Genomic DNA, 15,724 nt, shown 5'->3' with positions numbered 1-15,724 from the left:
CTACAGTATGTATTAATCTAATCTAACCTAACGCGGAAGTAAATTCACCATGTTGGTTCAATTAATACGTCATCTGTTGGTTTTGGTTTTGGTTCTATTATTCTAACATTTGGATCAATGTCCAGTCCTGGATATCCCAGTCCACCTGATGGCCTGACTTTATGGCTTTTCTCCAAAACTTCAACTCTCTCTTCTAGTACATCATACTTTTTCATTGTAGTCCCTGTTATGTTTGACATAGCATCAAATTTTTTATTTGTAGACGCTGTTATGTCAGACATTTTTATGTCCACATCATTTGTAAGTTTGTCAAATTTACGAGTGAAAGTTATCCGAGCCTCTGCAATTTTATCGTCAAATGCTTGACGGGCATCGCGAGCAATATTACCTATTGTGGATTGTATTGCAGCTTGTAGGGCTAGAAGTATAACCTCCTTTGTTCCGTTAATTTCCCCCTCAAGATATGATACAGTTACACAATCACTCTTGTCAATTGGTTCGCTTATATTTTTCAATATTTTTCTTTGCATGTCATAATGACCATCTTTTGTTAATTTAAAACCAATCCCGGGAGGACCTCGAATGACATTACCACCCAATTTTCTTTTTCTACCAAACTTATCGATTGTTTTAGACATTGTGCACTCTACGATGATTCTTTTCAAACTGATATTTCTTTCATTTACATTATGTTATATACTTTACAGTAATTGGTTAGGAAATAGAAATGAAACAAATAATATTTTTATCATTTTTTATTCATCTAAGTAACTTGGTAAAAGTGATACATATACAATACATAATACAATAATCACAAATAATCACAAATAAGAATGTTCCGGTTTGAAGGAATAAGCAATAATACTTCGAATTATAATTCAATTATTCATCTCTACAGTCAACAAATTGATTAGTTGGTCTAAGGCGCTCTCTTGAGAAAAAGAATGAACGATTTCAGACACCCAACGAATGTTATCATTAGGATCATTTCGATAAAATTCTATATCGCTATGACCCCATGGAAGAGTTCGAGTGGTATTCGGAATGATGAATCTCTTGTCGTCATGATACGATAAAGCGACTTTATTTTTCAATTCAGTGTAAATATCATGCAATACGCTTCTGAACGAGTTCATCTTCCTGAATATCATACCTCCCTCTTCAATGATTTTTTCATAGTCTTCACATGTCAATTCATTCTTTATAACAGATCGTTTCACACCTTTGGCCTTCTTCAGTTCACCATCAACAGATTTCACGTAATACGCTTTAGCACCTGTACCGTAAAAGCTGATTATTGGATCATTTGGGAATTCATCTTTGAAATTACCCAGAACTGACTTTGTCACTGGAATATTGAATTGGTTTCCTATTTTATAATTAGATGTATCGAACTTATTTATATTATTTTTGATAAATTCATAGAAATTGTCTGTATTTACTTTGAGAATAAGGGAGTCGGTATCAGTGTAGAGTAAGGACGCATCTTCTCCAAACTGTTGTTTGATACATCCATAGAAAAAATCATACATAACTGTTTTAGATAATTCTAGAATGGAAAATCCTAAATATAGTGGTTTATCATAATGAACTTTTACTCTAGCCAATTGAATGGCAACAAAATTTTCTGTAAAAATAGAGCATTTTTTAAAATTTGGTCGAGATATGAGACAACTAGCACCTATAGTTCTTTTTATATTTTCCCAATGTGTAATGAGTCTAACATCAATTCTATTGTCTACGTTTTCCATTGTTTTTCCATAGACTGCATTATTCATTAGTTTGTAGAAATCTTTTTCAGATTTGTTATTAGACCTATTACGCATTTCAGTATTCAAATCTATATAAGGCTTCATCCAACATGATTGCTTAAACCTCAATACTCTATGTGTGTTCATCACTATCAAACCATGATTGACAGCTTGCTGTAAGTTTCTATAGTGAACAATATATTTTCTTTTGTCGTTTAAATTTGGAATTAATTTGGGAACTTTCGATTTTGCATATGGAGGTATCAAACGTTCAACTAAGAATGGTAAATCGGAATGTTTATCATGAAGTTCTTGGGGATAATGTATATCCACTTCCAATACATATCCATAAGGACTCTCGATATCCACATTCATTATATCAAGATTGAGAATTTCATGAGGTGCTAACCATGAAAATTCACCTGTTGGTAATGGTTGCGACATGCTATGACCATATAGATTTGTTGCATCCAAATATGAAATGAATGAAGATGGTTCATTTGGATTATAATCCGGTAAAAATTTATTGTTTGCTTTATGTTTCCTTTCACTACATTGACTTATTCCACCACGAATACCTTTTTGAAAGAAGTGAACCATATCAATATCAGTTAGTAATTCCAATTCAATATTAGTATATTTCAACATGGCATCCCACGATAATCCGGGTGCAGTGAAGTATTGTGCCGGATCCAATTTATATTTATCAACAGATATATTTCTAAAGTTTTCAAAAATGTCACATAATAGTAACACATCTGACTTTAAATATAAATCAGAGTATTCACCCAAATCCTGACATTCGAATAAATTCCAAACAAGTTGAGCTCTCCCATAATCATTATCTGATACATGTTCACAATTGAGTTTATCATAAAATTGATTTTTGGTTGGAAGTCTTGGATGATTCAGTTTTTCGATGTCATCAACAAAACTATAGGGAAATACACCTTTCTTTCTCATCAAATTGAAATTTTCAATTTGTGGGAAATGTTTGCGCATCTCGATACACTGATCAGATGTTAAATTTGCACCTAAATTCTCCAAAGAACTAGGCATGAATCTGAAACTATCAATGAATCTCATTTTCAAATAATTCTTCTTCACCCTACCATCTTTATCCGTATAGGAGTGTGTAAAGAGATGTTTTGTGAAAGATATATATTTCTCATTAGTTTGTGGGATGACATCCACTTTATCTTTGTTTTTATACAATTCCTTTATGAATAAATGACAATCATATCCACTGAGATTGTGAAAAATTATAGGAATGAAATTTGGCAATTTAAAATTCAAATTACAAGATGAATGAGCAGCAGGGGACCTTTTTTTTCCTGTGAGGTGACAATGATCCCTCACTTTGACTTCGCCATCATTAAATTGTTTGGAACAAATGCCACAATTTGTGGCAGAAGCAAACTGTTCCTCTTCCTCAGGAGTTTGTACATCCATAGGAATAGGAAACCTGAGATGATTTTCATAAATATTTTTCAAATCATCTTCGATTTTGCTAACGAATTTCTGGGCTGCATCCATACCCCTATACGAAACAAATTTTGATAAATCATCATTGTATGAACATTTAATCAAATAAGCAAATGAATAAGGCTCATGTTTGAATGTCTTGATCGAATACGAGTATTCAGGATTTGGTTTAGTGGTTTGAATCGGCTTCAGTACTGATTCAAAATCGGCATACACTACAAATGGTACCTTCATTTGTTTCTCAAAGTTTTCAAAAGTTAGTATATTTTCAGGTACCGTTTTCCCATATTTATTGACTTTGAAATTGGTTGATGGTGTTGTAGTACTCAAGTGATTACAATCATTTATCTTATGACGTAATAGTAATTGTTCATTAGAAAAATATAATAAACAGCCATCACAAAAATATTTCTTATGTTCATGAGCCGATAATTGGCTTGAAACTAATCTTGAAAGATCTTTAATCCAACAATAATGATTATTACCGAAATCATCTGTGATAAGTAACAAATTGACATGTCTTCTAAGTCTTCTCTGAGAGTAACGTAATGGTCCAATTATTTCATACATTATTTTACCCTTCTCGAATTTACTTTCTAAACCGTACACATTAACTGAAATATCATTCTTGTCTTCAAATTTCACAATATCTTTCAACTTTACCGGAAAATTCATACCTGTTACATCTATGACTGTACTGAAATGTGGATACGATGAAACTTCTGATGTTCTATCGATTGCAGGATGTAGTGCTGAAGTGATAGCCCATGCAAAACAATGCTGATCTTCATTACGGACATTAACCACGGCCTTCCTACGCTCGATACATTCAGGCAGCTTCACATATGAACATCCACTGAGCGGGCTGTATTTATTAATGTTCAACTCCAGAAACATGATTTTTTCACAAGTCCAACCTTAAATACAGAACAATATTACTAATCCATCCAATTAAAACTTGGTAGAAATGTTTACCTGAATCACGTTCCTGGAATTCTGTAGTTTGAGCGATAATCCCATTTCGAAATCCATCAAATAAGGAATTCAAATCAGTAGATTGATCAACTGTTCTATTCTGTGAATTAAATGATTTGGTTTCCTTCAGGTCTTGTGTTTGTAGAATATAACTCCCAAATACTTCCATATTCACTTTGATGATTTTGTGAACCCTGATGGCCGATTCCAATAATTCTATAACTTTCTGCCTGATTTCATTAAAGAATAACATGTAATCGGTGGAAACAATGGAACTCTGCACCCTGTATGTCGCAATCCGACGTTTGAAGGCGCTCTTTATAATTTGAACACCATCACTGAATTGAACACATGTATTATTCTTATGTTGTAGAGTTCTATTGTGAGAATTCACTTGAGTCAATGGAATCATCACATTACAACAATTACATGTGTACATAGGTGCTGCAGCGTCATCTAATCTCACTCGTTTCACTGATGGCCCTCCTTGGCAACTCTGGAGCTGATGACGACGAAGGTTGTCACTACGGGTAAAAGATTTACCACATTCACAAGAATACATTTTCTATGATATGTTCTCACTAACTCACTCGATGGAAACTGACATAACCAACACTCGCCCGCTTCTTAAATACCATAATCCACGTCGCCTGCGCATCACCGTAGAGAGTGAGGGTAGGTAAGGACACATCGATGCATCCACTAGAGATGCCTGACGTCACAGCCAAGCCCATCTCCCAATTTGATGCGAGTTGCCGGCACGAGCAAGCAGTGATCGTTGCGCTCTCGGAGAGGGCAGACGTTTGCACAGTCCTCGCCCGCCTGCGTGTCACCATCAATAGCGAGGGTAGGGTGATGCGTTACGTCACATCATTCACTGCTTCGAGAGCGATAGCCGAACAAGCAATTGTCGTTGCGCTCTCGGAGAGGACAGACGTTAGCACAGTCCTCGCCCGCCTGCGTGTCACCATTGATGGCGAGTCTGGGGCGTTACGTCACATCCTTCACTACATCGAGGGAGGTGAGAGCAGACTGATGAATACGCATTACTCTGCCACACGTCGTGGAGTGAACATGTCGCTCTCTAGCCGTTGAACGGTTATTGCTGTGACGTCACTCCACTACTAACTTGGTGCCCTCACACCGATGGAGCATTCATTACTTGGAGGATCTTCGAAGTATGCAGACGTATGTTTGTACATAGACAAACAAGCACATGATGAAACCCTGTACCGTGCATTCTCTTACACACACACACACACACATACACACACAAAATCTCATATGAAAAAAAAATCTGAACGATCCATGCACCAGACACTTCAAGGTCACAACGCCTTGACTTCACTGCACAACAAAAAAAAGCAAATAACACGTCATATTGGTGGGGGGAGGATTAGAACCGGGAAAAAATTTCTGAACAATCCATACACCACACCCTTCAAGGTCACATCACAGTGACTTCACCAAACAACAACCAATAAAAAAGCAATTAATACGTCATAGTGGTGGGGGGAGGCTTAGAACCGGCTCAAATCTCCTACTCGAGTTCATACTGCTACGTGAATTTGTCCTTGAGATGTGAAAATTGGTGTTCGATCTAGTATCATGATGATGTACTCCACTATTTGGATTAAAAGGTTTACTAAGTATGCTGGTTGCAATTTATTTATTATTTTGAATATAAATATCATAGTTTGATAATACAATCGTTGGGAGACATTGAGCAACCTTAAACTACAGAGCATATCATGTACAGGTGTCATTCTATTGCAGAGTAATATTATTCGAATTCCACGATTTTGTAATTTTTGTAATTGATTTAATTTGTTCTGATTCAAAAGATGTGAGAGAGTCCCGCAAAAATCGTAATGAGGTTTTATTATGCAATTATAGCACGTTATTTTGGCATACATTGATAATACAGATGCCACTCTAGAAAAAAAAATCAGTTTTTTTGATATTTTGCTTATTATATAGTCAGCATGATCATTCAATGAAATTGTATTATCTACAATGAACTCAAGATACTTAATTTTTCTCACTATTTCTACATCAGTTTCGTTAATTTCAATTTTGACTGTGTTTCTCCCAATTTTATTTTGTTTATACTTTGTTGTAATGATCATCGCCTTAGTTTTAGTGATACTAAGTTTCAGTTCATTTATTCCAAGGTACAAGTCAATATTTTTCAATGAATTATTCATCTTTTCAAGGTTTTATCGTAGGTATATATCAATGTATCATCTGCAAATAAGTTAATCACATGATCACCATCTACGTAATTGATATCGTTTATATAAATCAGAAATAGTAAAGGTCCTGATACACTACCTTGTGGAACTTCAAAATCATTCACTAACTCTTGTGAGTAGCACCTATTAATTTTTGTTATTTGACTCCGCGAACTGAGGTAACTTTTCATCCACTTCAAAACTACATCACCAATACCATACCATATGAACTTTTATATTAATATATCTCTGTCTATTGTTTCGAAAGCCCTCTTCAAATCCAATAATGTACAAACAACGTAATTATCTTCAATCAAATTTTTCTTTCCAATTTGTTATTGTGAACTGTAAGGCAGCTTTACAGTTTTTTTCTGAAGCCTGACTGACAACCTAAAAGTAACCTGTTTCCATCAAAGTATTTGTTGAGTTCCCCATATACTGCTAATTCCAATACTTTTTCAAGGGTTGGAAGAGTATTGATAGGACGAAAATAGCATGCTTCATAAGTATTATTTATTTTTGGTATTGGTATTACTGTGCTTATTTTGAAGTGTTGGGGAAATTGTCCTGTTTGAAGAGACGTATTAATGAAGTTCAGTATAATATGCCCCAAGATGTTGAATGTCTCTTTTAGAAATAGACTGTTCATTATCTCAGATCTATTAATTTTATTTATTGAAAATATTTTATTTTTCAACTGCGGCAAGTCTATCTGTCTAAAAGAATTTGATTTACAATTTACTACGTCGAAACTGTTTGAACTCCAGTCTGACTCAGAATTTATATTGTTTACAATTTCACCTACTATTGATAAAATATTCATTGAATGCATTTGCAATATCAATTTTTGTGCTACAAACTTTTATTTGATCACCGACATTGAATACTATCTTATCAAAATTATAACTTTCAATTGGATTTATAAGTGATTTTGAATATTTCCACATTTCTTTCGCATTATGTTCATTTTCATCAATTTTCTGTTCATAATAATATGAGAACCATTCGTTTGCAGAAGTTGGTAAACTGGGTTCATATTTCGAGCGCACTTCACCTAGAGAAGCCGTGGCGGACATTTAAATGATGTTATATTCCACACAAAATGGCATGAATAGGTTTTTCAAACGATAAAAAAAAAACGATAATATCTCACACAAACTATGTTTCAAGTTATCAAGCGCCTTATGAAAGACTCTATACAATGAAATTTTATCTTGATGAAAATTTTGAATGAAGGAGTGTAACAACATGAAAGCATTGAGCCGACCCGCATTCAATATCATTTATCGATAATTTAAACTAGAACAGGTACCCTGCAACTCGCATAGTCTCCCATAAACTACCAGAGGATTTAAAACAACAACAACAAGCGCCTTTTATAATTCTGTATCCAGTGGTGAAATGAATATGGTCTGTCTATCACAGAGTAATTTTCAGGATCATGTGTTCAATCAAGAAATCTTCCCATCAATGTATAATGTATTTCGAGATGATCGAGATTTGGTAACCAATAATATCACTATTGGAAGTGGTGTCCTGTTGGCTACCAATTTCGTTTTTGGATCTAAGTGATACACTCCCTGAAGTTGATATTTTAGGCTCCAAATGGATACTTGGAAGCTTTACTTTGCGTAGTATTGTAGTTTATATATCCTCTTTTTCTCCAATAATCACTAAGAAACATTATTTAATTTTTTGTTTTTTGTTTTTTGAAGAGTTCTGATTGTGTCACTAATGGGAATTTACTTGATAACAAATATTAATAAACGCAAACTGGATCTAGTTATAACCAACTATGATGATTGTATCGTCTCGAAATGTGATCAACCTTTTGTTAATATAGACGTGCATTATCCTGCACTTTCAATTTCTTATGATGCACTGTTTGGAACCTTTGGTGTTATTATGAATATTAGTGGAGTTTCTCTCCAAACACCAAATCGTTATTTTCAACACCTCGACACGTGTTCCGATCACCAAGTGATCATCTTCAAGAGGAAGATTAAACTAGAAACTAACGCGAAGCGAACGCTATTCATGCTATATAGGTATACCATGCAGGTAAACCCTACAGGTGTACAACCCGTACAGGTATGCCACCCTAAATTAATTTTACAATTTTGCCTTATCTATTATTTTACAATATTTGTTTAAATGTTATAGCTGTATATAAAACAATTTTCAGCTATATAAAAATTAATTTCACAATATTGCCTATCTAAATTTATTTTTGCAATGTGTCCTCATGTAGTAATCAGTTAACCCAACAATATTATCTTTACAAGCTATATAGTATGTTATTTGGTATAGGTCCTTCATCGTTATTCATAATATTATTGTGTTTACTTATTTCCACACTCTCATAGGCATTTCGTTGAACTGTCGTACTCCTCATACAACAGATGCTGCTATAAGGCAATTCAATTTTCGCAAAGCAAACTTTTCAGCTATGTATGAACTGATCAGAACAACCGAATGGTGTGACATTTTTGAAAGTACTGACATCGATTTGACATGTGATTTATTATATGAAAAAATACACAGTATCTTTCATCAGACAGTTCCACTGAGAACAGTAAAAACGCGTAAATTTCCCTCATGGTTCGACGCCGATGTTATCAGCCATATAAAGAAAAACGAATTAGCATATACAAACTACAGTACAACTTCTCTAGTTCGGACACTCGCTGATTCGGACACTCCAGTAATCCGGCGTTCCTAGGTGTCCGGATATTTTACCTCTGTAGTCCGGACAAATGAATGTTTTCAATACGAATCGATATTAAACGCGGATTTTTCCTTTTTAAACTTGTCAAAACCAATATTGTTCGCAACCTAACGGGTTTGGCGCCTTTGGCAGTCAGTTATCGTTTAGTTATCGTGCGTCGTGTGTCAATCTTAAAAAAATGGCGCCAAATAAACGACCGCATAATACAGTTACTCTTGCGGAGAAATGTAAAATATTAGATTTTCCTGATAAGGTGAGAAGCATACGCCGTGTGGCTGAGAAATTTAACGTAAGTGATATAAAGAAAAACAAAACTAAAATAAGAAGATTTGTGTCGGAGTCATTCAGTGGAGCAGGTATGTATGATTTAACTTTTATTGCAGGTAATGTTATTATGAAACATAATGTTTTCAGGTAAAAGGCAGGTTATCCGAAAGGGAGAACATCCCGAAGTTGAAGCTGCTTTATATGGATGGTTTCTACAGCAGCGTAGTGCTCATGTACCTATTTCTTCTGAGATTTTGCGAACGAAAGCCAAACAATTTTATGAAAGAATAAGTGGGAAAAGTGATTTTTTTGCGAGTTCAGGTTGGCTTGACAAATTCAAAAAAAGGCACGGAATACGCTTTGTTAAAGTGTGTGGTGAAAAACTTTCCAGCGATGTAAGTGCTATAGTCCCATTTCAAGAAAAATTTCTAGCTGTGGTTAATGAAATGAAGCTAAGTCGTGAACAAGTTAATAATGCTGATGAATCAGCGGCCTTTTGGAGAGCCTTGCCGGACACTACGTGGGTTCATGGTCAGGAACAATCAGCTCCAGGGCGAAAAATATCTAAAGATCGCGTAACATTTATGCCCTGTTGCAATGCGGCTGGAACTCATAAGTTACCCCTTTTAGTTCTTGGAAAATCCGCAAATCCAAGGGCATTTAAGAATGCTACTTCACCTGTCAACTACAAGGCAACCAGCAAAGGTTGGATGACCAGGACATTGTTCTTCGAATGGTTTAAGACTTGCTTTATACCCGACGTCAAACGTTTTTTATCGGATGTTAACCGACCTCATAAAGCATTGTTACTTGTAGATAATGCTCCATCTCATCCACCTGAGATAGAAATAAATTTCGATCCTGATTTCAGAGTCATGTTTTTGCCGCCCAACTGCACAGCAGTTTTACAGCCATTGGATCAAAACTTAATACAAAACATAAAAGTAGCATACAGAAAGAGGCTACTAAATCACATTATCGCTCACGAAGGTGACGATTTAGTTACAGTTTTAAAGCAATTTAATTTAAAAGATGCACTTGTTAATCTAGATATTGCTTGGAAGTCCATATATCCAAAAAAGTTGGATAGCATTATGGCCGAACCAAAGAACTGATGCAGAAGAAGAGGAATCTGATGAAGAGAACATTCCACTTTCAGAACTTCAAAGACGAGGAAGATTTAAAAACCATTACCGCTTCCTTGCTTGTGATAGATCCTGAGAACAATTTGGATCGGGAGGATATTGTTGAATGGGCTTTAGGCAAAAATGAAGTCATTGTTGATTTGACTGAAGAGGAGTTAATAGGTGATGCGCTAAAATCTAAGGATGCAGAGAGCAATGAAGATTTAGATGGGAATATTGAGATTGTTGTCACTGAAGTGAAACACAGCGATGCTGTGAAAGCATTAACATTGGGAATTCAGTGGGCTGAAGAAAACAACTTACCAATGCACGAAATTTTGCTTTTAAAGAACGTGAAAGAAAAAGCGACTGAATTAGCAAGCTCTAAGGCAGTTCAGAAAAAAATTGATAGTTTTTTCAAAACCGTTTAAACTTGCATTTCTTTGTCTTGTATTTGTAATTTATGTTTTGTCCTACATAATGTATTTTTATTTCTATTTAATGTTTGTGTACCTGCGTGGACATACAGGATGTGTATGTACATATGTACATACATATTTGTTTATACATACTTGTTATGTATGTATGTATATTATGATTTGAAATATAAACATAATCTTCTGTGTAATTAGGGTACAATGATTTATTTATACCTAGAAAAAAAGCTATGTACATAGTATGTACAATGTACATATGTATATTAAAATAAAACTATTGAAATATTAATCAAGTTATCCGGACACCTCGCTAATCCGGCGGTGCTTGGAACGATATGTGTCCGGATTATCGAAGTTGTACTGTATAAGAAATATAAAACAGCATTTTATCAAAATCAATTCTCATTCTCAGAAAAACTAAAATGAACAAAACTAGTCAATTTACAAACACAGCTGAAAATATTTCATCTGACAGCTCAACTTTCTGGTCTATCATACACAGTAAAAAAAGGTCATTCGCGTATACCGGGTATAATGAAACTTGATGATGAGGTATTTGATAAGCCTGGGGATAGTGTCAATAGATTCGCCAAATACTTCAGAAGTGTATACTTGGTTTCTGACGAGAATATGCTTCGTAAAAATTCTCATGATTCTGATTTAGATACAATTAACATTTCTGCCTTCTCTCAAATCGAAATTGTTACTGCTTCAAAAAGTTTAAAAAATAAACTCACCGCAGGCGCTGACAATGTTCCTAGTCTTGTGATAAAGGACTGTATAGACGTTCTCTCTATACGTCTAATAGGCCTATTCAACTAAATTTTAACAACTTTTGCCTTCCCTGTATAGTGGAAAACGGCTTGAATTTGTCCAAAAAAAAGGTGACTCTAGCGATATCACAAGCTACAGGGCAATTTAAATTTTATGTAACTTTTCTAAATTCTTCGAGATATGTGTGCAAAATGTTATGTACTCCCATATTCAAAAAGTTATTTCTCCTACTCAGCATAGTTTCTCAGAACGAAGATCATGTATGACAAATCTTTCATGTTCAAGTCAATATCTCTGTACGTACCTAGACAAGTCGATGTTGTTTATTCAGACTTTCAAAAAACTTCGATCAAATAGACCATTATCTTCTCCTCAGCAAATTGACAACATTGGGACTCTCTAACCAACTGCTTACTCTAATTGAATCATATCTAGTTGAGAGAAAACAATTCGCCGACTATATCTTTCAAATCGGCTCAGTACGCATTTACAAGGTTCTAATCTTGAACTTTTTTTTATTTTCAATTTTTATTAATTATCTGGTGTTAATAACAACAAGATAAACAGTTTATATGTTGATATTCACAGCTATGATGTTAGTTTTATTTGTTTGACAGAAACGGTGTTTAGGGAAAACTCAGAAGATAGTTTTTATTTTAACAATTTTGCATTGAAAAGTAGTTTCTGTAGGAAAAATAAAAAAAATGGGAGGTGTATTAATTCTCGTGAAAAATGATAAATAGGCACACCGTATTGATCTCACAAAATACTGTGTTGAACAAGACATAGAAATTTGTGGTATTTCTGGTAACTTGAGTATAGGAAAAACTTTGAAACTGTAGCAACACGTTCTCCATCGGGAGATTTTAATGTTTTTTTAAACACAATTCAAAACGTTTCAGATGAAATTTTTAAATCAGATGTGAATATCTTTTTATGTGGTGATTTCAACGCAGATTGTTATGATAGGTTCAGTCCAGCATTCAACAAAATCTGTGATGTTTAAGAATGTTATAATATAATATAATAATGTTATAATATTATAATAGACTGTGATCGGATAATGATATATCCGATCACAGTCTATTATTTTGCGATATGGAGTTGAGCGAAGTGTCAAAAGCAACAAAAACAGAATACAGAAGGCGTTTTACGAATGATAGTATAAATCAATTCAAAATAAACATCGGTAATGAAAGTTGGGTTGAAGTTTTGAATAAAACTGATATTAATCTTGCGTTTCAGGCATTTTTGTCAACATTCTCGTATTATTTTGAGACAAATTTTCCAAAATTACCTACTCGTTCATAAAATCAGAATGAAATAAAACAATCTAGTCAAAATTTCAAAGACCTTTTCAATCTACAAAAATTTTGTCCCAAACTGAAAAACATCTATGAAGTCAGAAAAAAGAGTTACGATAATTTGATAACTAAAAAAAAAAAAGGAATATTTTCAAAACAAAATAAAGAATTCAAACAATCCTTCAAGATCTGCATGGCAACTAGTGTCAGAGCTATCTAATAAATCGAAAGCTATTAAATCAGACATAACTATAAACGATAGTAACACCATTGTTGACGATCCGAAAGACGTTGCTGAACTTTTCAATAAATTCTATACAGATGCGCCTAAAAAGATATTGAGCAATATAGTCTCCTGTGACAAGGACTTCAATCATTTTCTGCGTAACGTTACGTCACTTCCAAATTCTTTTTTCTTATGCCATATCAGGAGCCAGAACTATTTCAGTTACTTAAATCAAAATTGAAAAATAAATTATCTTCGGGATCGGATGAGGTACCTACAATTCTATTGAAAAAGTGCCTATCAGAACTTATTGTACCACTTACTTTTATGGTAAATATCTCATTTTCTTCTGGCGGTTTTCCAGAATTGCTGAAATGTGGTAAAATAACACCGCTGTAGGAAAAGAACTGTCGTCAAAGCCTTGAAAATTACAGACCAGTCACAGTACCTTGAACTTTTTCCAAAGTATTCGAGTATTGTTTTTTAGATAGATTAATGTCATTTCGTCATGAATATGATATAATTTCGAGAAACCAACAAGGATATTTGAACAAAAAATCTACGAAGACTGCGGTCTTTCCTCATTATCAAAAAATAATAGAATAAATTGAGGCAAAAGAATGTCCTGTTGGAATATTTTGTGACCTAAGCAGGGCATTTGACTGTATCTATCACGACATACTACTGGAAAAGCTGTATGAGTATGGTATTAGAGGCTGTCCTATAGATTGGATAAAATCATTTATACTCAAACGTACACAATATGTAGCCATCAACACTCATTTCTCACAACAAACTGAAACAGATATTGGTGTCCCTCAGGGGTCCATATTGGGGCCAATTCTATTCCTTTTCTATATTAGTGATCTAGATAAACTTTCTGTACCTGCATCCTTCAAAATGTACGCTGATGATAAGTCGTTAATTATATCTGAAAAAATAGATCCTTTCTTGCGAGATAAATGCAATGAAGTGTTGACTTCTTCGAATAAATGGTTTTCAGCAAATTACTTGTTTTTGAATACTTCGAAAACGCAAGCACTGAGCTGTCATTCCAATCGAACGAATCGAGTCCATCGATCTCAACTAGTTCGGATCAAACAATTTTCTTAGGATTACGAATAGAAGAAAATCCCAATTGGAAGGCCCACTCCCATTACCCAATCTCAAAATTGAATTCGATTGCCTTTCAATTTAGAAATTTGAGGTATGTACTCAATATTGATCAATTGATACAGCTCTACTATGCACAAGTTGAAAGTAGGCTACGATAAGGTGTGATATTTTGAGGTTTATCTACCCTAGCAAAAGATATCTTCGTGTCACAGAAACGAGTTTTACGATCAATAACGGGGCTTTCACAGATTGATTTATGCAAATATATATTCAAGAGACTGAAAATATTAACATTACCAATGTCTTGTCATATCAGAGTTGAGTACGCTAGTATTCGACAATAATGATGGAATTTATGTGAGGAACAAACAAAATCATAGTTTTAATACAAGACAAAAGAATGATTTTTCAATTCCATTCGGAAAATTCAAAATAACTCACCAATCTCCCAGTCATATGGCTTCTAAAATATACAATTCTCTTCCTTTGAAGGTGAGAAACTGCATAACAAAACAATCATTCAGTTATAATTCAAAATCATTTTTGACAGAACAGTGTTTTTATAAACTGGATGAAAATTTATCGAGGCAATACTGAAATCAATGTTTCAGTATTAGTATAAGTATATATTATTGAATTCTAAATGTAAACAAGTGACTTTTTCCATATGGTTTGTGACTGTCTTGAGGAAATGAATTACTATTTTTATTATTATTTTCATCGTAGTGTGCGCTGGTCAGGTCCAATCCCCCGAAGCCCCGATACATTCGGGAGGTCGCGCCAGCATTATCAACTAATGACCACTCCCCACACCGTGGGGTAAGTGATCATTGGGTCCGAGAATCATGTACCCTGAGCAAGCGCAGTGAGCCAAGAATGACAGCCTTCTGCATCTGTGCGGCTAAGAGTTCTGCCTTAGTGCGGCAAGCCGGTATGATTTAAAGATTCGAGAGTAGAGGAGACATCATTCCACCAAGGACTCCAATAATCAAAACAACCATCTTGACAGAGTGATCTGGATAGAGTCTGCCGAGTTCGAAGAGAAAAATCTCGATATTTTATCCGTTTTTATCCGATATTCATCTCGCCAGGAGCTGAAAACTCCACGACAAATATCGTCTTGGTATGGTGGTCAATAAGGACTACATCAGGCTTATTATCTTGTATGAGCCTGAGGGTGGGGAACGAATAGTTCCAATGAATTCGGCACTTCTCGTTCCCCACAACGGACTCAATATCCCCTGGAGCGTAGGGCAACACCGGTGTCTCGTCAATACCGTAAGAGTGCCGTAGATGGTAGTAT

General features: G+C 34.7%; 1 protein-coding gene across 1 annotated transcript; it reads right to left on the bottom strand.

The window, feature by feature from the left end:
- Window positions 1–878: 878 nt before the first annotated feature.
- Window positions 879–5,754, bottom strand: LOC141480276 (uncharacterized). Its single transcript, XM_074170190.1, has 2 exons — window positions 4,212–5,754; window positions 879–4,153 (listed from the first exon to the last, which is right to left on the bottom strand). Exons 1-2 carry the CDS (start codon window positions 4,771–4,773, stop codon window positions 879–881), a joined length of 3,837 nt encoding a protein of 1,278 aa, XP_074026291.1. The 5' UTR covers window positions 4,774–5,754.
- Window positions 5,755–15,724: the final 9,970 nt, after the last annotated feature.

This window comes from Leptinotarsa decemlineata, unplaced genomic scaffold (genome assembly GCF_025532065.1).
Source record: "Leptinotarsa decemlineata unplaced genomic scaffold, Ldec_3_MD MMD2_P_RNA_scaffold_7, whole genome shotgun sequence".
NCBI lineage: Eukaryota > Metazoa > Arthropoda > Insecta > Coleoptera > Chrysomelidae > Leptinotarsa > Leptinotarsa decemlineata.
Note: the sequence above shows the minus strand (reverse complement) of the source record. Positions and strands in the feature narration are given on the sequence as shown.